Source organism: Acinonyx jubatus, chromosome D1, assembly GCF_027475565.1.
Source record: "Acinonyx jubatus isolate Ajub_Pintada_27869175 chromosome D1, VMU_Ajub_asm_v1.0, whole genome shotgun sequence".
NCBI lineage: Eukaryota > Metazoa > Chordata > Mammalia > Carnivora > Felidae > Acinonyx > Acinonyx jubatus.
In genome coordinates this window covers 2,342,006-2,366,295 of record NC_069390.1, presented here as the reverse complement: position 1 = coordinate 2,366,295, position 24,290 = coordinate 2,342,006, and the positions used below count along the sequence as shown (strand labels likewise).

Below are 24,290 nucleotides of genomic sequence, written 5' to 3'. Positions count from 1 at the left end.
AGTTGGACGCTTCACTGACCGAGCCACCCAGGCGCCCCCAGAGGTGTCCTTAGATGACTTTGCACAACCTCCTAACCTCATGTTATGAGATGAGTTTCGTCCCATTTCCACACCCATGTTGGGTGGAGGTCTAACCCGAGTGCCTCAGACTGGGGGCCCTATTTGGAAATAAGACGGAATTATCCTATTTGCAGTTGTCAGGAGCTAAGAGGAGATCGTAGTGGACATGGGTGGGCCCTGATCCAACATGCCTGGTATCCTTACTGTTGCAGCCACACGACTCCTGAAACAGAATGCTACGGGCACCAGTGACAGTCACAACAAAGTTTATTGCAATGAGAGGCAAGGCAGACCGATTGGGACCACCACTCTTGATCAGAGTGCGGCCTCGAACAGCCGGGGTACAGAGTTTTTAAGGCCGATCACATCGTTTTATCATCACCTGGGAACAGAACGGAGAAAGAGTTCCCAGATGAGTTAGAAACAGTTGCCGGATGAGGTGATTATTTTAGACTTTCTGCCCCTAAGTTGCAACCAGTGGATCTCCTTGACCCTGACTCTGATGCTCTTTTCTTTGAGCTTTTGTTTCCTTCATTGGTGAAGCCTGATTTACAGGAGTATAGAGCATAATTTACAAGAGTAAAGCAAGGCTATTATCTCTTGACCCTAAGTGTCAGAACAAAGCTGTTATTTTTTAAGCTACATGTTAGCCCTACACTACAATTTAACCCTTACATTTCCCCCTTTTCTTGTCAGTGAATCAATCCCTTGATTCATCACTAGGAACTAAGGGGACATAGTTGGACCTCATCATCATAATTTTTATTTCACCAACTCGCCTCTTGACATACTAACCAATTGATAATGTGCGGGCCGACAGTTAACCCAAGAAGTAACAATAGCAGTGGCCCAGCTATAGGGGTGAGCAGTGACGTGAGCCACAGGGACCAAGAGAATAAACTCTGATACCAATTATCGCTGGCCTTTTCCTTCACATCCGACCTTTCCATTTGCAGGGCAACTGTATAACCCTGGTATGTCGGCCAATTTTTGTTCTTGATTCCTGTGTCCACATCCATAGGTAACCAGACAGGGGTTTTCGGGGACCAGAGCAGCGAAGCCCGTTGGCTGTTTATAATTAGTAACTAAAGTCCCCCATGAGTCCCTCACCAAGTCGCATAAATCAAACAAAAAACAAGGCACAGTGGAAGAGGTATTAGATGCTATCACCTCCCCGTGACAGTGTCCCTGAGTTCCCATTGGCATGGCCAAAAAGACAGAGGAGGTAATTCCATACACCCCCCCCCCCCCCCCCCCCCCGCTTACCATTATACAAACCCAGACAATCATTATTATTATTATGCCTGCATCAGTCTTAGCTTTAAAGGATCCTCTGGGTGCCTTGGGACCTTCCATTGCTGTTCGTTATCTGCTTCCCTATCAGTCTGGGGTGTTCCCGCCTTCACACAGTTTTTCTTAACCTGAGAGTGATGAATCTAGGTTTGGACACCATCCACCTTCACGGCCGTGGACGTGGTCAGGATCACGGTGTGCGTGCGGTCCTTTCCAGCACGGCTCCAGGGTTTTAGCCTCGTGCCTCTTGACCCAGACCAAGTCTCCTGGTTGAAAGGGGTGGGGAAGAAGAGGAGGATGAGCGAAGGCCCTGGTTATTTCCTTTTGTACATGTTGCAGGGCCACGAGTGAGGCCAGCAAGCGGTCCTGTTCCAACTGTTCCGTTACGTCGTCTCCTAGCCTCGGCAGGATAGGTGGAGGTCTGCCAAATAAAATTTCATAAGGGGAAAATCCCTTGACAAATGGAGTACAACGCGCTCGCAAAAGGGCAGAAGGCAGGACATCGACCCAATTTTCGCCCTTCTCAGGGACAATTTGGTTAAGGTTCTTTTTTAGGGTCTGATTCATCCTTTCTACTTGACCCGAGCTCTGGGGTCTATAAGAGCTCTTAACCCTTACTTACACTTACAAAAAGAGGAAATTTGAAAACAATGAAATGTCGCCATTTGCAACAATGTGGATGGATCCGGAGGGAAAATGCTCAGTGAACTAAGTCCGTCAGGGAAGGACACGTACCGTAAGATCTCCCTCACTTGTGGCATTTGAGAAACAAAAGAAACGAGCAGGGAGAAAGAGAGACAAAATCTCTTATCTAGAGAACAAACACGTGGTCTCCCCAGGGAAGGTGGGTGGGGGCACGGACCAACGGAGGCGAAGGGGATAGTGATGAGCGCTGAGTGGCCTGGAGAACTGGCCAACCACTCTACCGAATATAATATAACCCTGCAGCTAATATAACCCTGCAGCTAATATAACCCTGCAAGTTAACTATACCAGAACGAAAACGTAATGAAACATAACACGTAAGAGGGAAACTTGGACACAGGCATGCACAGCGGGAGAACGACCAAGGCAGCCGGGGTGGTGCCTCCAGAAGCCGAGGAACGCCCAGGTCTGCCGCACCCACTGGCGGCTGGGAGAGGGCCTGGAACAGGGCCTCCGCCACAGGCTCGGAGGGAAACCGCCCTGGGCGTCTTGATCTTGGCCTCGGGCTTCCGGGATGGGAGAGAATGGATTTCCACCGTTTGAACCTGCCCGCGTGGGGCGGCCCCGCGAAGGCTGGCTGGGTCCCTCCTTGGGGCCCCCTGGTCACTCTCCACGGTAGGGACGACTTCTTTATAAGGAAAAGGAATCCGAGGCACTGCCCACCTCGCCACCGGGCGGGGTAGTCCGGGCGCAGGGCCAGGCGGCCGAGCCTGCCCCCACCTTCGCCCCTGGGAAAGCGGCTACGTGACGCCCGCGGGCGGGGCGGGGCTTCCCGTCAGGTGACGTCCGCCCGCCCCTTCCGTCGTCCGACCGCCTCTAGTCGGCTTCGGACCGCGGGGCTCCGTTCAGTTCCTGAGCGTGGAGCGGACGGGATGGCGGTGGGACGGAGCGTCCCGTGGCTGTGCGCCCTCCTGCTGCTGCTCGCGGCCTGGGTGAGTAGGGCCCGGCGGCGGGGAGAAGCCGGTGGCGGAGGGATCGGGGAGAAGCCGAGGGAGGCGTCGGGGGGCGGTTGACTTGCCCCCGGCGCGGAGAAAGGTCGGGAGGGGTCTGGAGGCGCGGGCGTGCCCCGGCGCGGATGGGGAGGCACGGGGAAGGGTCGGGGAAGAGTGCGGAGGCGCGGGCATGCCCGGGCATGGGCATCCTCGGGAGCGGACGCGGAGGCGAGCGCTCAGATGGAGGGGGGTGGGGGGGGCAGGCGAGGAGTCGCGCGCAGGCCGGGGGGGTGGGGCGGGAGGAGGCGAGTGCAGGCCGAGGGGGGGGGTGGGGTGGAGGGGAGGCGCGCAGACCGGGGGGGCTGGGGGGAGGTGCGCAGACGGGGGGGACGGGGGGGCGGGGGGGAGGCGAGTGCAGGCCGGGGCGGGGGCTGGGGTGGGGGGGAGGCGGCGCGGCGCGCGGAGAGGTGCGGGAAGACCGGTGTGTCTTCCTTCGGAAGGTGGCGGAATCCGGGAATTCCCGGCGGCTGGGTTCTGGTACGGGCCGCGGCGGGCGTGCTTAGCTGTGTGGCCGAGCGTGCGCCCTGGCCCGCGGTGCCGCACCCCGGTGGCAGCCAGGCGTTGGAGAGGGACACTGCGAGTTTGGGGCCGCCGTCGGATGTGCCGGGCGATCGGCGAGCAGCTGGAGGAGCGCGCACGGATGTGGAAACGGCGGCGGGGGGCAAGGGGGGGGGATTCTCGAATTTTCTTCAGTGATTCCGGCCTTTAATTCGGCGCATCGCCTTGGCCGTATTTTCTGCGGCCTAGCATTCGCACAGGAATGGTTTGGTGCACAGCCCGTTTCAAGAAACGGTTAGGTTTGCAAACCGCAGGCGGCGGAGACTCTGATTTTTCTGCCGAGGTTAGCGGCCCATCGGGGTGCGCAGTTCCGACGTGTGGCCGCTAGGGGTCGTCGCCCCCCCAGCGTTCTCAAAGTTTGGCGCCGCGGCTCCGCTCCCGTCGAGCTGTTCAGGACCCAGGGAGGCAGGCCTCAGGCTCTCCGCACCTAGTGCCTTCCCTGAAGCCAGTTTGGCTACAGCGTCGCTGTGTTTCTGCCCCAGAAAGGATGGCTTTTCAGTACTCTTATTAAATAATGGCCACTGTGCCAGCTTGAGGCGTTGGTGAAATTCCCGAGGTCAGTCTGGTGTTTTCTGCCCTGTGGGCATTCATGCCTAAGACCTCTGAAGGCCCTCCTCCCTGGGGCAGCCTCTGCTTCCGCACTTGCCAGGTGTAGTAAGCAGTGCCCAGGCTTTGTTCGGAGCATTCAGAATGAGGACCGCGGGGGCCCCTGGCCTGCGTTGTCTCTCTGTCGTAGGCCCTGCCTGCTGGTTGCAGCAGCTTCTTCACTTGGGACCGTTTGTGCCAGGAATAAAGTCTGTATGGCGATGCCTTCAGACCACGTTTAACGGCTGAAAAGCTTTATCCAGAGAGCCTTTTCTTTTTTCTTTCTTTTTTTAATTGTGAATTTTTCTTTCCACAATAGTAGTTGAGCTATGGCATTATGTTAGTTTCAGGTGTAACGCAGCGGGTCAGCACTTAACGCATTTATACGTGTTGCGCGAACGGTCATGACCGTGTCTGGTCCCCATGCTGCACCTTCCGTCCTAGGCTGGGCTTTTCATCCCTGTGACTTACAACTGGACGTTTGTGTCTCCTGATTCCTTTCACCAATTTTGCCCATCCCCCTCCCCTCTGGCGGCCACCAGTTCCCTGTATGGATGAGTCTGTTTGCATGGCGTTCGTTTATTTCTTAGATTTCCACATCTGAGCGAAATCTGAAGGAATTTGTCTGACTTACTTCCCTTAGCATAATACACTCTGGGTCCATCCACGTTGTTAAAAATGGCAGGATTTTCTTCTTTTTCACGGATCAGTAATATTCCACTGTGTGTGTGTGTGTGTGTGTGTGTGTGTGTGTGTGTCTGTCTGTCTGTCTGTCTGTCTCCCCACGTGTACACACCACATCTTCATCCACCTGTTGATGGACACTTAGTTGTTTCCATCTCTCGGCTGTTGTGAATCAGGCTTCGGTGAACGTGGGGGTGCACGTGTCTTTCCGACATTCTGTTCAGGTGCATCCCCAAAAACGATCTCTGGATTGTATACGGTAGTTGTCCTTTTCGTTTTTGAGGACCCTCCGTACTGTTATGCAGGGTAGCTGCCCTAATCTGCGTTCCCGCCAACAGCGCGCAAGGCCTCCCTTTTCTCCGCATCCTCACCGACATTTGTTACTTCTTGTCATTTTGATCCTAGCCATTCTGACGTGTGCCAGGATGTTTTTCCTGGACGATGAGTGACGTTGAGCATCTTTTCATGCGCGTGCTGGCCCTCTGTGTGTGTCTCCGTTGGAGGAATGTCTACTCGAGTCTCCCCCCCATTTGCGTTTGTCTTTTTGTTACGGAGTTGTAGCTGTTCTGTCTTTCGGATCACCCCCTTATCGGACGCATCGTGTGCAAGGATCTCCCCCGTTCAGTAGATTGCCGCTCATTTTGTCGATGGCTTCCTTCCCTGTGCAAAAGGAGAGGGCCTTTTATTCCAGTGAACTTGGCCTTGCATCACCACGCGTTGGTTAGTGTTTTCTCAGGGTACTTTCCTCCACCGCCTTCTTGTCCTGTACGCTATCCGCTTTTGCACGTGCACCTTCTGGAATGAACTCGCCAGCCTGCCGTCAGGGGTGCAGCGGAAAGGCCTCTCTCCTCCTCCACGTGGCTGCATCACAGCCACTGGACCCAGGGTCCCCAAGCCCCTTCCCCTTCCGGTGCCTTTTCACAGCAGGCCGCAGGCTGGGGCCGGGGTGGTTCCGGAGTCTTCCGCAGCCCCTCCCAGAACCTTCCATTCTGTGAGGCTGGGGTCTGAGGGAAGAAGACGCTCACGTCAGATGGGTGTTACGTTCTTGTTAACTTAAATCCTCAGCTGCCTGCGGGCTTTTCGGGGTTCGTCCACTCGGTGCCTTGGGGGTTCGCAAACGCCGGTCGGTCGTGGTTCCCACGTGGCTTTGCGTGACTAGCAGGAAATTCTTTAGGGATTTCCTGGCACAGAAGTGAAGGGGCCGGAGGGGACTTGGAGCCTGAGGGAGGGCAGAGAGGGAGGGCTGCTGGAGCCGGGAGGGGGACCCCTGGCTGGGGGGAGCACCCTGGGGGTGTGGGCCATGGAGAGGGAGGATCGGGAACTGTAACTGTCGTCATCTGCGAGGCAGGTGCCGGAGGAGTTGAGTCAGGCACTTGGGTCTGGTGTCCAATTTATGAAGGCGCCGACACACCTTAGGAAATGGGGTGAAAAATGTTTTGATGTGATTTTTTTGAAGAGTGAAAATCTATGCAAAAACATCCTGAGATGAAAACAAAGACTGGGACCCTGCACTTGGCCTGAGCCTGCCCACGTGCTTCACATCCTAGGGTTCCAACCCGGGTTCCAGTAAAAACTTGATTCACAAAAGCTGGCAAGCTCTTCGCTGATTTCAGGTCTTAAAATATTGCATCACGCAGTGTTTACGTTGATGGCTGAATGGTGGGGGGGGGTGGGGAGAGGAAGCCTACATTTTTCCCCCGGGGGGGGGGGGGGTGGGGAGAGGAAGCCTACATTCCCCCCCCCGCCCCCCCCCGCCGTGTCCCGGCCCCCGAGGTCATGGCATGTACCGGGGGGGCCCCCAGAGCGCCACCACCGGTCCAGCTGAAACCACCCCCTCTCCGTCCGGTATGCTCCGGGGCAGGGAGTTGGTGCTCTGGCATCCTGAGTGCCAGATGGTGGGCAGATGGCAGCGGAGGCAGGGAGCCTTGATGGGGGGGTGGTGGTGGTGGTGGTGGGGGACACAACTTCCTTTAGTGTTGTTTGCCATGGGGAAGGGGAGGGACCCGGTGCCGGAAGAACTGGGAGCCCCAGCCAGAGAGGAAACAGCCTCCATTATGTTCGTGACCAGGGTGTTGCAGAAAGGAAAGCTGCTTTGCTCTTGTCGTGAGTTTTTTTTTTTTTTTTCCTTTCTTTTTAAAAAAGTTTTTAATTTTTCAGGTTTCCTTTTGAAATAACTTGGGACTTTTGGGGTTAGAAGAGTAGTCCACATGGTTGTACAACAATGTGAACAGGCGTCCCGGACACTTAACAAACGGTCACTCTTAGGGGTGGTGCGTGTGTTAGCCCATTAAAAACAAAAACGAAAGGCTCAGAAAAGAACGGAAAGAAAATAAAATAGCACTGGCTTCTGCACTTGCCGCCCAGGCCCCCCGGGGGGTGACGTGTGCGCCCCGATCACAGTGGGGGCGAGGGCCGAGGCAGTGCCCTTGCCTGTGTCTGCCGTCCCGCGGATGTCCCGGAGCAGACTCTTCTGTCCTTTGTGTCTTCTCTGACCTTAACGCCGCAGAGGAGTGTTGACCCCTCGTCCCGCAGAACATTTCTCGGGTTGGGTCAGTGTGGGCGGCTTGTCGTGAACGGATTCCAGTTTGGCATTTTGGGCAGAAACGGCACAGAAGTGACTGGGGTGTCTCTTCCAGTCGTGACATCAACGTGTCCCCTCACGGCCATGCTGACTTCGGTGACCGTGCAGGTCAAGTTAGCATTTTCTCTTCTGGAGCTGCGCGGCTGTGCAACTGTGTGGATACCGTGCTTTCCAACGCGCTTCTGTTCACGGTCGCAAGGCTGCCTTGACGGGCTGTTGGCCGAGATCGTGGGCACCGTGGTGTGTGCACGATGAGCTTTCTTCCTGACGCCTGGCTAAGTAGTGTTTTGTTACTCCTTGTAAATACAAGAAGTAGAATCTAATCCGTTTCCCGGCGCGGGGAAGGAAAGAAGGGATGTGGAGACGGGGAATCGGGGAAGGAACAGCCGGGGAAGACAGGGGACGAAAAAATGGGCGCAAAGGTGGGATCTTAAACACACGGCAGAGATGCAGAAAGCGAATGCGAATACGGTGCTGGTCCGACACGTGCACACAGGCTAACGTCCTCTCTCAGTGATGGGGTTGGGTCAGAAGGGCAAAGCCTGGCGAGGTGGGGTTTTTAAGAGCTCTGCCTGTGGAAGGACGCAGCACAGCCCGTGGGACGCAGACGGGGCAGGGAGACGGCAGACTGACTCACCGAGGGACAGTGGGGTGACATCAGCACGGTCTGGCACGGGAGTCTGCGTGTCTGAGGACGTGCTGTGAGTGGCAGCTTGGGGGTTACGGGGAACGTCACCGAGAGGCAAGTGTGCAAACCGAATTCACAGATCCGAGGGAAGGTCCCAGCTCGTGGGCCCCCAGCGAAGCCTGCCCCCAGGAGGTGGCCGTGTGCTTCTCTGCACGCGTGTGTCTGGGCAGAGGATGCGTGGGCCCCATCTACAGATGGCCCCTCTTGATGACACCTGTCTCCCCTTTCTGATTGAAGGTGGACGTGGCGCTCGGTGTGGCCCCGTGTGACGTGACCGAGTACCAGCCGGAGGACAGCAACCTCTGCTGCCGGTTCTGCCCCGCTGGTGAGTCCCAGAGAACCTTCCGGGGCCTTGTGGGGCTGCCCGGGGTGGGGGGATCCCCGCTGGCTGGTGTGGGCGGACCTCTCCTGGGCAGCCGCCCACCCGCCCCATCCATGCCCCGGGGACTCGTGAGCCGGGTTGTGGGCTTGTTTTGGTGGGTGGGGCCGGGGCCGCTGGAGGCAGAGGTGGGGGTGCGTCCCCAGGCTGGACGCTCCTGTCGGGGTGACTGTGGACACCTGAGGAAGGGAAGTCCTAACAGGGCTGGGCCAGCACCATCCTCACGCACGACACGTCCGTGGAGCCTTAGTCACCCTCGTGAGGATGCTCTCAGTTAGCCCCATAAAGCAGACGGCGGGCCTCAGGCTCCGAGTGCCTGCTGTGTCCTCGCCCCAGCCCACCTCACCTCTTGCCCAGTCACCGCCACGGCAGCCGGGCCTCCTTTGTGGGGAACCCTGTCAGCCCGCTGCCCCCACCCATGCCTGCGCCCCGCACACACAGACAGATGTGCACGCATTGTCGTTCACGGTGTCTTTGCCCCCCCCCCCCCCCCCACTTGTGCCTCCTTTGCTCTGGGACCCTCGGCCGTTGCAGGGCTCCTGTTTCAGGGACCAAACATCCACACCTGGGCCATTCACACCTGTACACCCCACACACACCTGTGCGTCCACAGCTGCGTGCACATGTCCCCACACACACGCGCGGCTCATCTGGGAACAGGTGGGACACGGCTGGCCCAGCTGGAAACCTGGGGAACTCAGCCTGGTGGCACAGTGAGGGCTGAGGCCCCCTCCTCCCAGGGAGGTGTGATTTGCCTCCACTACGGCCTTTGCACGAGGCAAGTGCTAGACCAGGGGGGCTCCTCCAGGACTGGTCAGAGCCCTCGGTCTCTAGACTGCCAGTGCTCCCTGTAAATCAGCCTGGGGTCCCCGGGGCGCTAGGGGCAGGCACACGGGCGTTGTCAGGCTCTCGGGCCACCTCCAGCGTGTGTGGTCGAAGCCCTCCGCTCACGTGGGCCGGGAGTCACCAGCGAAAGCCGAGGGGCACCAGGTCCCCGGCTTCTCGGACGCAGGTGGCCAAGTGTCCATTCAGAACATTCCGAGGAGGTGTGGTTGGTGAGGGCTGGTCCTCCTTGAGGGAAGGCCTTGGGGGCTGGGTTGGGTCTGCTGTGAACCCCCTCCTCACCTCCACGACCTCCCTTTCACACAGGCCAGTACGTCTTCAAGCCGTGCAGGGTGAACCATACTGCTGGCGAGTGCCGCGTCTGTGAATCGGGCACCTTCCTTGCCTTCCCTAATGGCGAGCCTACTTGCCAGAGGTGCATCCAGTGCCGGAAGGGTAAGTGGGCACGGTGGGGTCTTGGCCTTTCAACTCGGCCCGTGGGCCTCGCCCCGAGGGAGTTACTACAGGTGAACATGTATTTTTATCAGGACGGGGTGTGTGTGTGTGTGTGTGTGTGTGTGTGTGTGTGTGTGTGGTTAAGGAATCTCCATCCACAGGGCAGCAGGATTTTAGAGGTGCTGTATACGAGAACTATCTACAAAACTTTGTCTGAATTTCAACGTATCGGCAGCGGGTTATTTTAAAAGATGTAATTTTTTTAAAAGATAACCATTTGCATCAGCAAAGACAAAGAAAATAAGATCCTTTGAGATAAATCTAGCAAAGGACGTATAAAACGTTGACGTGAACAAACAACAGTTTGGAAAATGTAAACATACAGAGAAATACAAGACTATGGGAGGACTCCACGTTTTAAAGACACGTCGGTTTTCTGTGAAACGGTTCTCAGATTTGGTGTGTTCGCAGTGAAACTCCCAAAAGCACGTAGCAACTCCTCACGCGTGCTGTATGTTTTAAATATATGGTTTTTATTTAAAAAAAACAAAACCCTCACAAGGGTTTCCATGGAACTCGATGAGCGGACAATTGCCGAAACCCTCCGGAAGAGGGCAGAACGCAGCGGGCTCTCCCACGTGGTCATATTTCGAGGCGACGGAGACAGCGTGATTTGCACAAAGGGGAAGACGGCCCCACGGATGTGGAAAGTGGCCTGTGGCACCGCGACCGACCCGTCCACGGGAGGAAGGGCGGAATCGCAAACGACGCTGGCCTGGACCGCGTGCTGTCCTTTGGTGCAGGACGGGAAGCTTCCACTGCCCCCAGGAGTGGTTCCTTCCGCGTCACAGTCCACAGGTGAAAGTACTGGTTTGAGAGGAAGACGTGACGAGTGTTTAGGACTTCCAGGCGGCGACAGAACATTTTACGGGATTTCTGAAAACCCTACATCATAACGTCGAGGTGGGTACGTGTGGCGGCAGTCGAACGACCCAGCTCCCGTTCTGTCGCGAGGCACGACAGTTAAGCCGCGAAGGGGCAGAACCTGTTCGTGACACAGCCCACGCGTAATTCACACCTGGAGCACATCAGTCGTATGGTTTGGAAAAACGCTTCAAGTGGAGACACACACACAGACAGACAGACAGACAGACAGACGTGGTGAAGGAGATGGGCACGGAGCGCCGGTAACCGTGGTGAGGAGCGCCGGCGTGGAGGGACGGACGGACGGACGTGCTGTCTTCTGGCAGCCGGACGGAGCGTCGCTGTGGATGCCCGGCATTCGCGGGGACCGAGAAGAGCGAGTGCTCCGTCCCCACGGGAGAAGCAGGGTCCGCACACAGTTGGGGCTGCCCACCCGCCCCGCGTCCCGATCCAGACCTAGACGGGCTCTTGCCCGTGTGTGCTGGGACGTGGGGAGGGGTTCGCAGTCGTGTAAAGCCAGAAGCAACCCGAGCGTCCGCCGACCGAGAAGCGGGTGCGCGTGGGAGGAAGCCGCGGAAGCTGGCCCGTGCGCGGCGGGATCCCGCCGGCGTCGCGTCTTGCCAAACCCGTCTGGGCTTTGGAAGCGTGAGAGCGGAGTGATGCCGTGGAGGGACCGGACCCGGGTGTGGGTCTGGACGTGGCGTCGAGCTGCGAGTGTGGTCGTGTTTTATCTTCATCTGTATCTCGAGTACGGTTCTTTGACATCCAGCGTGGCGGAAGGCTCTGGAAGGGTGGTCGTCAGCGTGGCCGCTGTGGTTCTCGCTGGCCAGCGGAGGGGGCCCTCTGTCTATGCCGTTCTCTCCCTGAGGTCTTGCTCGTGTGGGACACGTGGTGGCGGTGTGCCTTTGTGGGGTGGACGAGGTGAAGGGCGCTACGGGCTCTCTGAGGAGCTGGCCCCGGCCCCTTGGCCCAGGCTGCAGGGGTGAGGGCCGGTTGTTCGCTCCTCTCCGCCCCTGCGTAGACGGGAGGGTGAGGACGGTTTGGGTCCTTGATCAAGGTTCTGGGTGTGGCCCGGTGTGGGCAGGGACTTTCCCGTCCGCCCCTGCTGACCCGCGACCCTCTCCCACCAGGAGATCAGGAGGTGGTGGCCAAGTGCTCCCCCACCAGCGACCGGCAGTGTCAGTGCAAAAAGGGGAGCTTCTACTGCAACTCTGTGGACTGCGTGGAAAACTGCCTGCGGTGTAAAAGGTCCTGGGGGCACAGGCATGGGCCCCTCCTGTCCTCCCAGTAGTACAGACCCCAGGCTCCCAGTGGTGGTGGAGACAGTCCAAACACACAGGCAGTGAGGACTCCGTGAGGGGTGGGGGGGGGTAGGGTAGAGGGCGTGGGAGGGGACCAGGCTCTCAAGCAGAGGCCCGGCGAGGAGGGTAGGGAGCCATAGAGAGTTCTGGGGGAAGAGCAGTCCAGGCAGAACTGTAGGACCGCGCCCTGCGGCAGTGCGGGACGGCCGCTGTCCCCGTGGGGGTCCTGTGGCTGCGGTAACAAAGCGCCACAGCTGGGCAGCTTCGAGAAAACCAACAGAAGTGTGTTCTCTCCCAGCTCTGGGCACCAGGCGCCTGAAATCCAGGTGTGAGCAGGGCCGTGCTCCCTCCGCAGGCTCTAGGGGAGGACCCTGCCTCGCCTCTTCCAGCCTCTGACGCTGTGGGCGCCCCGTGATGCTCCTTTGCTTACCTTCCGTCTGCTTCTGTCTCTGCGAGGTCACCTCTTGCGTGTGTGTCTCGATGTCTGCACACGGCCTCTCTCTGTCCCGTCCGAGTTCCCTCCTCCAAGGACACCAGTCCTTGATTTAGGCCCACCGTAGTCTGGCACGGCCTCACCGTGAGGTGCTTCTGTCTGCACGGACCCTGTGTCCAAATAAGGTCAACTTCTGGGGTTCTGGGTGGGTGCGGGTTTGGGGAGGGCCTTGTGGGGAGACCTGTACGGTGGCAAAGCCACTTAAAACCGCTCCGGTTTCTGAGGCACGTTGCGAACTGGTACGACTCAGGGTCCTGCGCCTGGCGAGTCCAAAGTAAGGACTGCTTTCAGGTCTGGTGTGATCTAGGCTCTGGCTTCTCGGGGCTTGCTTGCTTGTCCCCTTCTCCACGTGCTTCCTCTTTGGCCTAACTTCTCTCTCGATGGGCATGGGGCTCCAGCTGCCGTAGGGCCAGACCTCCTAGCCACACACAGCTCTGTCCGGGAGCAGAGAGGGAGGCTCTTGCCCGGTGTGGCACAGAGCATAGGACGCTTTTATTCTCCATGAGCCGGTTTGGGCCAGAGAGCCCGGGAGATGCCAGGCAGTGTTTGCCTGAAGGCTGGCGGGCCGGCGTGGGAGCTGGGGGTGGTGGGAAGGACGTTGCGTGCCGCGCCCAGGCAGGGAGAAGTAACCCTCCGGGTGTCTTCGCCCTTCAGGTGTCCTGGCGTTGTCCTGTCACCTTGCAATGCTACCAGCGACACGGTTTGTGCCACAGAAACTGATCGAGGGCGTCCAGGTAAGGACTGAGCTCATCTCTCTCTCTTTTTTAATGTTTAATATTTGAGATAGAGACACAGAGCGTGAGCGGGGGAGGGGCAGAGAGAGAGAGGGAGACACAGAATGCGAAGCAGGCTCCAGGCTCCGAGCTGTCAGCACAGAACCCACGAACCGTGAGATCGTGACCCGAGCCGAAGTCGGCCGCTTAATCGACTGAGACCCCCAGGTGCCCCCCGAGGTCATCTCTTGAATCCAGGTCAGCAGACCTTTCCCATAAAGGTAAAAAGCGTAGGTTTTGCAGGCCCTGCGGTCTCTCCTGTCACTCCTCAACCCTCCCTGCCCCTGAAGCAAAAGCCAGAGACGGTAAGTAAACAGATGGGCTCGGCTGGGTGCCATTAAAAGCGCACTTGTCGTGGGCTGGGTTCCCGCGGGCCACCGTTCATAGAGCTCCGTCTTGAGGAAACAGCATCCTTGGTGACAAGCTGTGCCTCCCCCCGCCTTGCGCTCTCTTGTGTTACGGGCCTGTGCGAGACATGCCTGCTTCATACTGAGTTGCAGGCAGGTTTGTTTCTTACTTTTGATAATCGTAGCTGACCCCCGAACAGCATGGGGTGAGGGGCGCCGCTGCCCCACGCGGTCAGATCCGCATAGAACTTTTGATCCCCCCCAACAGCCTAACTACGAATAGTGTACTGTTGACCGGGAGCCTTAGCAGTGATGCGAAGGGTCGATTGACCCTTGTTTTGTGTGTTTTGTCTATACCGTGTGCTGTGTTTTTAATAAAGTAAACTGGAGGGGAGAAAAGGGCGTTAAGTAAATGAAGGGAAAATACGTTTACGGCGCCCTACTGTTTATAGAAACGATTCACACGTAAGCGGACCCTCGCGGTTGAAACCCATGTTCAAGGCTCAACTGTGTTTATAAATGTTGGTAATTACAAAGTTAGGGTAGGATTCCTTTTTATTCATGCTGAGGGGTCTCCCGAGGGACAGGCTCTTCGTTGAACGAGGTCCCTTTCTTGTGCCCCGTGTGAGAGATCTCTGCTCACCTCGAGATCCTCACGGGACCGGCCAGAAGCTGTACGCTTTTCCCGTTCTGATTGTGTCCTGTGATGAGCCTGGGATCAGTGTTCCGCATGCTGTGGGGTAAGGGGGTCAGGCTTCGATGTGTTTTCCCACACGCACCCACGAATGACCCAGGACCGTGTTTGGAAAAGACAGTCCCTCCCACCTGCCCTTGGGGTCCCTGGGTGGTGAAGGCAGTTGCTTCTGTTCGGTTTGGGGCCACACCCACCTGCAGGCCTTGCCAGCAGAGGCCCAGGGCCCCCAGTCCTTCCTCCGCACGGTCTTTGGTGTGTCAGTTCACACTGCGGAATCGGCTTGTTGATTTACACAGAGCATTTTGATTCACGTAACGTGCACTTTGAAAGGATATTTTAACACTGGGAAGAATTGGGAAGGGCCTCATCTGAGAATAAGGAACATCTCGGAGTCAAACGGCAGCACCATGCGGAAGTTGTGCCCCATTGTCTATCCTTCCCAACACCGGCTGCTGACGCCAATGACGTCCAGGTGGCTGGGGGTCCAGGGCTCAGATGGGTGTGCCCTGCCCCCCCGCCCCCGCCGTGTCTTTGTGTCCATGAGTGCTGTCGGTGCTGTGATCTCACCAGGGTGACACCGGGACACCCAAGTGGTCATACCAGATGTCTCCCCAGGGTGGACCTGCCCTGTCCCTCCGGCCACCATGGGTGGGCCTTGCTCCAGTCAGGACTGGCCGTCCCCTGCCTCCTGCTGCCGGCTGTGACCGCTCACACCGGAGCCCCGGCCTGGGTACCAGAACCCCTAGCCACTCTCCTGGCCCTGTACGCCTCCTGCTGCTTCCAGCCCCCTGCGTGGGGCCCCACGTCCCCTGAGCCTGGGGTCCTCGTCCGTGACACAGGAAGCGCGAGCCTCTCCTGTCTCCCACTGGGGACATTCGAGATGGTGATCCGTGGGAGAGGGCTCGGGGACTTTCTGTAGCACGTGACTTGAATGAGGAGGGTGGGCCTGACCCTCCTACACCACCCTCTGTTTTGTCTCCTTCCAGAAAACAAACGTGGGTCTGAGTTCCTCGTGCCGTGGGTGACCGTTAGCGTCATTCTTGCCGTCGCCGTCATCGTCGGTATTTATTGGTATAAAAAGAAAGGTAGGTTAGTGTCAGTCAGTCCTGGAGAAGCCAGCTCAGCAGGAGCTCAGAAGTGGACACTTGGGGTTAAGAGGTCCCTGACGGGGACTTTTTCACTTACTTAAAAAAAATTTTTTTTGTTATTAGTGTTTGTTTTTGCAAGAGACACAGCACGAGTGGGGGAGGGGCAGAGAGAGAGGGAGACACAGAATCCGAAGCGGGCTCCAGGCGCCCCGGGGACTTGTCCGTTGGAAGCACGGCTGTGCTCATCTATCATTTGCGCTCCTGAGCTCCGGGCTGTGGCACAGGGCCCCTGCCGCCTGCTCCCTGGCACACGGGTCTTAAGGCCAGGGTCTCAGGTCCACCGGCTGGGGATGCCGTGTCTGGGGTGCTGTCGGCCAAGAAGCAGGGCGAGGCGGGTGCTGTGTCAGCAGGGGGCTCCTGGGGTGGGTGGGTGGGGGCTCCCGGGTGCTGGCAAAGCCCCCCAGGTGGCGCTCACCTCCTGTGTCCTTCCCAGGTGTGTGGGTCTCCTACCAGCCGATCGTCAGATTGTTGAAGGGTAAGTGTGCTTTCTTGCCAGTTCAAGGCACTTCCTTTCCTCACGGAAGTCATTGTCCCCGCTGATACCAACCGTGGTCATTTCTTTTCTTTTTGGTCTTCAGGAAGGTCGGATGGCCCAGGCGGCTTTGTGAGTACTGCCCTGGGGTTTGCCTGATGGTAGCTGCTGGCCTTGGTGGCCACAGAGTCCCAGAAGATGCCCTGGGGCAGGGGGGGGTGGGGGGGTGGGGCGGGCAGGCGGCAGCCCCTTCCTCGGCTGCGTCTGCTGCACCTTGTGTGGGGGCGTCCGCATGCGCCTGAGTGGACAGAGCCCCGGAATGTGCTGGTCGGGACCAGAGTGGAAAACGAGGCACGGAGGGGCAGAGGGGTTCTGCGTGTGGGTCCCGGGGCTGCCGAAGCAGGTCACGACGCATCACGGAGCTCGATGCTTCCGTGTCTGCGGCCGTGGGGCTGGCTCTTTCCAACGCCCTCGGGGGGTGGGGGGGCCCCTCCCTGCATGTTTGGGGGGAGGGTGGCGGCCGGGAACCCTGGTTGCTGGGCGCTTAGAGGCATCCGTCTTTCTCTGCTTGCTCCCCACCCGTCTGTGCATCTCAGAGCCGGTCTCCTCTTGGGGACACTCCGCCCCGGGTTACGGCTCACACTAATCCAGTGTCTACCCCCCCTGCAGTCAGGTCCCATTCGAGGGCACCAGGGGTTAGAGCGTAGGCACACAGGTGCATCTCAGAGACGCTGTGGGTTCGGTTCCAGACCGCTGCCGTGTAGCAAGTGGCACGGGAAAGCCAGGCTTCAGCACGTAGGAAAGTTCTGCCTGTCCCATACTGCAGTCTCTTCAGTGCGTGATGGCCTCATCTACGCAAACCGTGCACACCTCACTTAAACATTTTATCGTGAGTGCCAACCACCCTCTGAGCTCCGGGTGAGCTGTCCTCACGGATCGCAGGTCACCAGATACAGTAATGACGACACAGGTTGAAATACGGCGAGAATTACCAGAATGTGGCACAGAGACACGAAGTCAGCCAACGGGGTCGGGAAAATGGCGCCCACAGATGTGCTCAAGGCAGGGTCGCCACGAACCTTCATCTGTAGAGAATCACACTTGGCAGGGAGCCTGGGGGGCCCAGTCAGTTAAGCATCCCACTCTGGAATTCGGCTCAGGTCATGATCTCGCGGTTCATGAGATGGAGCCCCACATCGGCTCTGTGCTGACAGCGTGGAGCCTGCCTGAGATTCATTCATTCATTCATTCATTCTCTCTCTCTCTCTCTCTCTCTCCCTCTCCCCCCTCCCCCTCCCCCCTCTCCCTCTCTCCTCCCTCTCCCTCCCTCTCCCTCCCTCTCCCTCCCTCCTCCACCTACCTACACACGCTCTCTCAAAAAAAAAATCGTACCTGCAAAGTGCAATAAAATGACATACGCCTATATTTTGGGGCGGGGGCCGCTTTCCACCCACCACAGGCTTGGGTTGGGGGTCTCGGGACCCCTCCCAAGCAGCTGGTGGCAGAACAGGGAGCTCACCCCCTGCGGTGTTTTCTAAAACTGCACATCTCCCGCGTAATCGTCAGGCAGTTGACATCCCCCCACCCCCGCCCCGGGTAGTGGCTTGGGAAGCACCTGTGCAGCAGGCTCCTGTGACCAAGAGAAACGACTTTGTCCTTCAGCCACTGAGAAGCAACTCGCAGCTTGAGACGGTGCGACCCGAGGCGCCTGAGCGGGACAGGCCGGCCCCTGGCACAGAAACCCAGCCTGCGGAGGAGGAGAGCCTGGCCTTGATGCCCAAGGCCAGGCCCCACCCGGGGCCCTCAGGGGAGCCCGAGGAAAGCCCTGAGCTGCAGGCCTCGGTGGTCGGAGGAAGCCCGGTGGTCCAGGAGCAGACGTTAGAAGCCTCTGCTCCTGCTGCTCCGGAGCCCCAGGACGGGACCCAGGCGTCCCCTTCGCTCAAGAGTCTGGAGGAGGTGAGTGAAGCGTCTGCGTGGGTCCCGATGACGACGCAGCCCGCGCGCGCGTCGCGGGCATTCGCGTGTGCGGGGCTCTGCGTTAAGTGCTAACGTGCGAGCTTTCGCAGCCGTCTTGTAGGAGTGCCCTGGGGCGGCTTAAACAGCACATCCTGCCGTCGCAGTCCAAGAACAGGCCGTCGCGGAGCTGCTTCCTGCTGAGGCTGCGAGGGATGGTCTGGTCCAGGCCTCCCCCCAGCTGCTGCTGGTGTCTGGCCGCCTTCGGGGCTCCTTGGCTTGTACTGGCATCGCCCCGACCTCCGCCTGCACTCTCAGGGCCGCGTCTCCCCGTGTACGAGTCCGCGTCCAACTTGCCCCTTTTCCTGAGGACGGGGCGCCTTGGAATAGGGCCCACCCCAATAACCCTGTCGTAAGCTTACTGCGGGCAACGATCCTGGTCCAACGGTCAGTTTACGGGTTTCGGCCTCAGTGTTTTCGGGGGGGCAGGGGGGGCACAGGTCAGCCCCTAACAATCCCCAACCCCACCTGCTATCCGAAGGGACTGTGACACGGAGGTGGGTGCCGAGGCTCCGAGAGTGTCCTTGTCCGGGTACCGTGCTTGGGGTGTGGCAGGAAGGAGGAGGCCCGGCCCGTTGGTGTCGCACACCAGGGCCTCCCGAGCGCGTGCGTGTCTGGTTCCGCGCGGTGGACCTCGGCCGAGCACCGCCCGTGTGCCAGCCGTGCCGTCCGGGTCGCGGGACCATGGGGGAGAGGGGCGGGCCTCGTCCGGGTGTGCTCCCCCTCGGAGGACAGCAGCAGCCCCCATCCTCTGTTGCGGGGATGTGGGGGCCCGTCTGGAGTTGGTGACACCCGAATAGGGTTTGACAGGCTGGGCAGATTCCTGCTGAGTGGCACTAGTGGAGGGGGACTGTTCAGGAAGAGGGGGGGCCAGAGCCAGCACTTGGGGCCTGACCAGGGTCTGTTTCTGAATCCTCAAGGAGCTGCGGGACAAGGTCCCAGGGAGGAGATCACGGGACCCTGGGCGGCTGTGGTGGGGGTGCAGGGAGGTCAGGAACTCTGCTTTGGAGCCTGGGTTCCTGGGTCGAGTGCCGTTAGGCGTCATTTCAGGGACACGGTCTATGACTCCAGATTCTCCAAGAGTTCCGAGGGGAGTCAGGTACAGAAGTTAGGACCCTCGTCCGTCTCAGCAGGAGGTCCGGGGGGTCCCTCTCGGGCGGACACCTGTGCGGTGCTCGCACACACTGGCATCGTCCGCGACTAGGAAACTGCATTTACGACTGTCCTCCCTGTTAGTATTATCTGGGTCGGGACAGGTTCCCCCCCCCCCCCCCCCCCCCGGTGACATAGTTCAGCTGTCACCTGCCCGCCTGAGCAGGGGTCTCCGTGCCATAGCGGCAACACTGTGCTGTCCCTCGGCCCGGGGCATGGCGTGTCCCGGGACCACGGGCCGGGAGACACGAGTGGGCTGTGAGCTCTCTGCCCCCGTCGGGAGCTCCCTCAAGGCCACCTCACGTTCGCAGAGCCACACCTGTCCCCACCCTGCTGCTCCCTCCCACCACGTCGTGCTTCCGTTTCAGACATGGGTTTCTTGCCCTGGGTCAATTTTATTTCTTTTTCTTCGCAGCGATACAAAAAGGAATATTTTGTCAAGGATAACTCCAAAGAAGGTACGTAATCTGAATTCCTCACTTACGGTGAGTGACCGGGCTTCGCCTTGTTTCCGGGAACCTCTGCCTGCATGAAGCTGTGGGACCTTCTGTCAGCTCGACCCGTGCTTTTTTACAGCCACTGATGGCATTAGGGGAAACAGCATTTGCCAAACATGAGTTTTGCGAGGTTCATCATGCTTTGATTTTATGACCCATTCGTGTGTTTAAGAAACACGAACGGGCAGCAGGAATGCTTTCTACGCTCCTAGGTGGGTAGCCCCCCCGCCCCGGCTGGGAGACATGCTGCCCGTCGGGTGCTTCTGTATCCCCTCCGCTAACAGTTCTGCAAGATCGCCCCATCACACGGGTTTAAAAACATGACAGTCTGAAACTCGGGCTACAAAAGTCGCCCCAGGCCTCAGATCCTAACCATGGTCCCCAGCTGACACCAGAAGGCCTTCCTGTCCCGACCGTCTTCTAGCCTTTCTCTGGGGGTCAAGGGAGAGAAGGCAGGTGAACTACAGCAGACTGCGTCCTCCGACAGCTTCCTGCTTGCCCCCACCCTCGGCTCCTCCCGGGCTCGGGCTTGAGGGCTCGAGGGCTCGAGGGCTCGAGGAACAAGCTGCAGGCAGGGCGCCTGCGGGGCAAGAGCTGTGGCAGAGGTGGCCCAGCCTCCGTCTCCCAGCCCCTGGGCCTGATCACTTCCGGGAGACCCCTGAGGTCATACAAGACCTCCCATGTCCTAGGTGTGGTGTGCTGGCCAGGGGGCCCGGCCCTGGGGCAATGGGACGGTGGGGCCACCCGTGACCTTACTCCGGGGGCCCAGCGACAGCAGGTGCCATGTGGTCATCCCAGAAATGTAACCGTCTTCCTTTTTGGTTTTGTTTCTTGCAGCTACCACTAGCATCTATTATGAGTTTGTGAAGAGCAGTACAGGAAACGACTGGAAGATGTTCATGAGGTTAATTGGTCTGGATGAGACGGACATTGACTCTTGCGAATGCGAGAATCCAGGCAATTTGATGGAACAGCGTCATAAGATGCTCTTTACGTGGAGAAAGAAGCTGGGAAAGGACGCTTCTGTTTTTAAACTCCTGGCTGCCCTCCATAAACTGGGGCTTCAAATGTATTTGCAAAACATTATAAACAACTTAGTTGCCGAAGGTATTTTAGGCAGGCATGTAGGGATCTCCGACTAAAGTGAAGTTTTGGCATTGGATTATGCCTTCAAGCAGGACTTCAAATGGACTGGATGTGATCTTCTTGCCCAGGTCTATCCTATTAGGAATTGTTTGAGTCCCAGGTGAAGTTGTGTGCGTTCTCTGAATTGATTTCTACAGAACATTTCCATCAGGGAGGTCAGTTTTACGTGCCAGTGGAGAGTGTTTCCCTGCAAGGGACCGGGAGCTTCAGAGACTGCCGGTGGGGACGTCCTGCGGGGACTGGGGATTCCAGCAAGTTGTGGACTCTTGGCAGAACGATCCACTTACTGTGTCGGGTTGATTCACATTCCTCAGCCCTCTTCTGGGTGCTGAAGCCAGGAGGGTTTGACTTTTTCTGCCATGGCCTGCACCGGGTCCAAGTCACTGCGATGTCCCCAGGACCTCGAACGGGGTGCCATTGTGACTGAGTGCTCTGTGAGTGTGAATAGCTCAGTGACCAGGAACCTGTACCCGGCAGCTGCATGAGACCATCTTAGGGCTTCAGCTGGAGGCCTAGACCCCGGCCTGCTTTTTAAAAAAATTTTTAAGGGGTGCCTGGGCGGCTCAGTCAGTTGAGCATCCAACTTCGGCCGGCCCAGGTCACAATCTCGCGGTTCGTGGGTTCAAGCCCCACGTCGGGCTCTGTGCTGACAGCTCGGAGCCTGGAGCCCGCTTTTGATTTCTGTCACTCCCCCTCTCTCTGCCCCTCCCCTGCTCACGCTGTGTCTCTCAAATATAAATGTTAAAGAATTTTTTTTTTTTAACGTTTGTTTATTTTCAGAGAGAGCGAATGACTCCATGTTTCTAAGCTAATCCGTGCTTAGATTGGGCAGGTTGAAAGGAGGTTACATATTTTTTTTTAACTCTATTTCGTAAAAAACTTTTTAATTCTAGTTCATAAAAAACTCTATTTCGTAAAAAAAAAAAAAAAGACGACTCAGAGCCTGAATTCTGCTTCAGATTCTGTCTCCCTCTTTCTCTGCCCCTCACCCATTCATGCTCTCTCTCTCTCTCAAAAATAAACCTGAAAAAAAATTTTTGTGAAGGTACTGATATCAAGATTTTGTTCTTTATTTTTACCTAATAAAATTTCTGTCTTAAGTAGTATTTCCTTTTATTTCTGGTGGGTACACAATCTTGGGTGTGATATCTTTAGCAGGGGAAGGCATGCACAGGGGAAGGAACGGACCCCAAGGACGTGATTTGCCAGAGGGAGGGGCTCTGGGAATGTCAGTGCCCTCAGAATGGGATCTCCACCCTGCCCTCCTCACTCGCCCCAAGCCTCGCCAGATTAGCCTACACACTTCCAGCACCAAGCCCTTCGACTTCCAGTTCCTCATTAAATGCTGCTACGGCCACCCAGTTCAGGAGCTGAGGTGTCCTCTCAGAGGTGGGATGCCACCAACTCTCTCGTTGACCCTCCCTGCCACACCCCAGTGTCTGCTGCTTCCTGTGGTTCTCCCAGGCTTGTCTACTCACCCTACCAATCCAGGCCACCATTCACTCTCCTACAGACTATTGAAAGGCCTCGGGTGTTGCTTTCCTCTGGCTCTCCGGGGTTCATTCCTCTAGCACCTGGCAATTGAAGGACAGTCCTCAAGCACAAATACAGTCATGCCTTGTCCTGTCTAAACCCTTCAGGGGTCAGTGCCCTTCTTGACCTTGCTTACAAGATGCTTCAAAAAGGTCCAAGCTATGGCCTGTGCCTGGAGCCCCGCCTCTTGCCAGGGCTGCTCCAGCACCTGTGCTAAGGCTCAAGTTATCAGGGGCTGTGCTTTCTGCTGGGTTCTTTTGCAGGACAGTACCCTCTACCTGGAAGGCACTTCCCACCCATCCGGAATCCCGTCTTCTAAGCTTCCTTCGAACTAGTCCTCCATCCAGGCCAGCACATTCCTGTCTCGGGGAGGCGGGATAGGGGTGGGGGGGTGGGCAAGGGCCTGTCCCCACACCGCTGGTACAATGCCAACTTAAACAGGCATGCGTGAGATCTGTCTTTGATGCCTGTCTCCCGAGGCGGGACTGCAACATTCCTCCCTGACACCCCAACCCCAACCCCACACACACCTCCACCAAGCCCCGCGCCCAGGCTGGCCCCGGGCCTCGTCATGGGCCCGGACACGGAACGGGTAGCTCCGGGGATGCCCAAGGATGACGTCCGCGGCGCTGTAACAACTACAACTCCCAGCATGCCCTGAGCCGACGGCGTCCCGGGTCCGCGGCGGTTGCCTAGCGACCGGGCGTGTCCCGGAAGGCTGGGCGGAAGCTGGGCGGGACTTCCGGGGCGGTGGTTGCATCAGATTCTGGGAAGCCGGCGCCGCGGCTGCTGGTTTGTAATTCCTACGATGTCAGGTTCCTCTGGGGAGCAGGGTGAGTGCGCGCGGGGAGGCAAGCGGGGCGACCCCGGGCCTGAGGGGGCGGCGGGTGTCCGGGGCGTGCGGGGGGCGATCCCGGGCCTGAGGGCGGCGGGTTTCCGGGGTGGGCAGGCTGGGGGCGACCGCGGGCCCGAGGGAGGCTGGTCCCCGGGGAGGGCAGGCGGGACGACCCCCGGCCTGGGCCTGCGCTGTCCGCACTTCGCTGGGACCCGACTTGGCTCCTGACGGCGCCGCGGCCACCCCCTCCTCAGCCTCAGTCTCCTCGGGTTGTGCCCGGGACGACCTCGCCCCCTCCTGCCCCAGCTGTGCTCCGGGGACAGGCAGAGCCCGAGGGTTGTTGCGATTTGCGCCCAGCCGGCCAGCAACCCGGGGGTGGGCGGAAGACGCCGGGGGTACGCGGCCGCACACATGAAAGGCTTGGGGTTTCACGAAGCCTTTCATCTGCGGCTCCGCAAACAGTGGTCATTGGGATCTGCGTGGTCGGAGCGTTATTGCCGCACTTTATTGCCGCCGCGGAGGTTCAGGGAGCAGCCTTGGCTCTGCCCATCCGGGTCACCGATGCCACCAGCGGGTGGACAAGTGAGTCCACAGGCAGACCTCCGCAGAGCACTGGATCTTCTCCCACCGTCCGGCTCGCAAGGCTGTAGCCGCTGGCAAGACCAGAGACTGTCACCAGGATTCCTAAGTCTGGAGCAGACTTCCCTCGGGAAGCACTCTGAGCGTAGAGTTCTTATGCTCTTGGCTGGTGACGATTACATGCCAGTCTGCCGGCCTGCCCCCAGTGTAGGCTGGTCAAGGCTTTCCTGGCCCCCTGTCCTCCTCTTTGCTCCTGAGGCCTCTGGGGCTCTAAGTGGGGAAACCCAGCGATGTGAGAGGCACCCATGTGCCGGGGCTGCTGTCCCACACCAGTGCCCACATACCAGGCCCGCTGGATGTCACCCAACAGGTGTGCCTGGATTCCAGCACTGCCCCCACCTGCCTTGCCGCCAGACAGCCCTCGGACAGGTGTCCACCCAGACTCCCGTAAAACAGCATCGTGCTTCCCAGCCCTGACCGCAGAGCCGGTCCGGCTGGGCTGGGGTCCCAGCTGTGCCCCTTTCTCGCAGCACAGAGGGGTGACGCGTACGGCCTCAGAGGATGCGGACCCTTAAAGGAG

At 58.5% G+C, this 24,290-nt stretch overlaps 2 protein-coding genes and 2 long non-coding RNA genes across 7 annotated transcripts in view; 2 read left to right on the top strand and 2 right to left on the bottom strand.

The window, feature by feature from the left end:
• Positions 1-309: 309 nt before the first annotated feature.
• On the bottom strand, positions 310-2,841 carry LOC113595406 (uncharacterized). Its single transcript, XR_008290218.1, has 3 exons — positions 2,722-2,841; positions 1,482-1,619; positions 310-442 (listed from the first exon to the last, which is right to left on the bottom strand). It is a non-coding gene; the product is annotated as an uncharacterized LOC113595406 (long non-coding RNA).
• An 8-nt stretch (positions 2,842-2,849) lies between these two features.
• LOC106982854 (tumor necrosis factor receptor superfamily member 10B-like) lies at positions 2,850-21,866 on the top strand. 3 transcript variants are annotated; one of them, XM_053202766.1, is made up of 13 exons: positions 2,853-2,990; positions 5,283-5,597; positions 6,334-6,443; positions 8,384-8,471; positions 9,675-9,803; positions 11,858-12,069; positions 13,176-13,255; positions 15,322-15,420; positions 15,917-15,958; positions 16,062-16,087; positions 17,522-17,911; positions 19,536-19,578; positions 20,455-21,866. In XM_053202766.1, exons 5-13 carry the CDS (start codon positions 9,762-9,764, stop codon positions 20,757-20,759), a joined length of 1,239 nt encoding a protein of 412 aa, XP_053058741.1. In that variant the 5' UTR covers positions 2,853-2,990; positions 5,283-5,597; positions 6,334-6,443; positions 8,384-8,471; positions 9,675-9,761; the 3' UTR covers positions 20,760-21,866. The 3 variants fall into 3 exon arrangements, with proteins under 3 accessions (XP_053058740.1, XP_053058741.1, XP_053058742.1); XM_053202767.1 differs by lacking the exon at positions 5,283-5,597 and having other exon boundaries at positions 2,862-2,990; XM_053202765.1 differs by lacking the exons at positions 5,283-5,597; positions 6,334-6,443 and having other exon boundaries at positions 2,850-2,990; positions 11,858-11,975.
• On the bottom strand, positions 21,113-22,993 carry LOC128311724 (uncharacterized). The gene is made up of 2 exons (XR_008290219.1): positions 22,827-22,993; positions 21,113-22,337 (listed from the first exon to the last, which is right to left on the bottom strand). It is a non-coding gene; the product is annotated as an uncharacterized LOC128311724 (long non-coding RNA).
• Positions 22,981-24,290, top strand: part of CARS1 (cysteinyl-tRNA synthetase 1) — a 44,848-nt gene continuing 43,538 nt past the window's right edge. The window contains exon 1 of one of the 2 annotated variants that reach the window (XM_027045884.2): positions 22,981-23,129. In XM_027045884.2, the coding sequence (XP_026901685.1) occupies positions 23,105-23,129 (25 nt within the window). In that variant the 5' untranslated portion in view covers positions 22,981-23,104. The remainder of the gene's footprint in view (positions 23,130-24,290) is intronic. The other variant, XM_027045885.2, reaches the window with a different exon arrangement.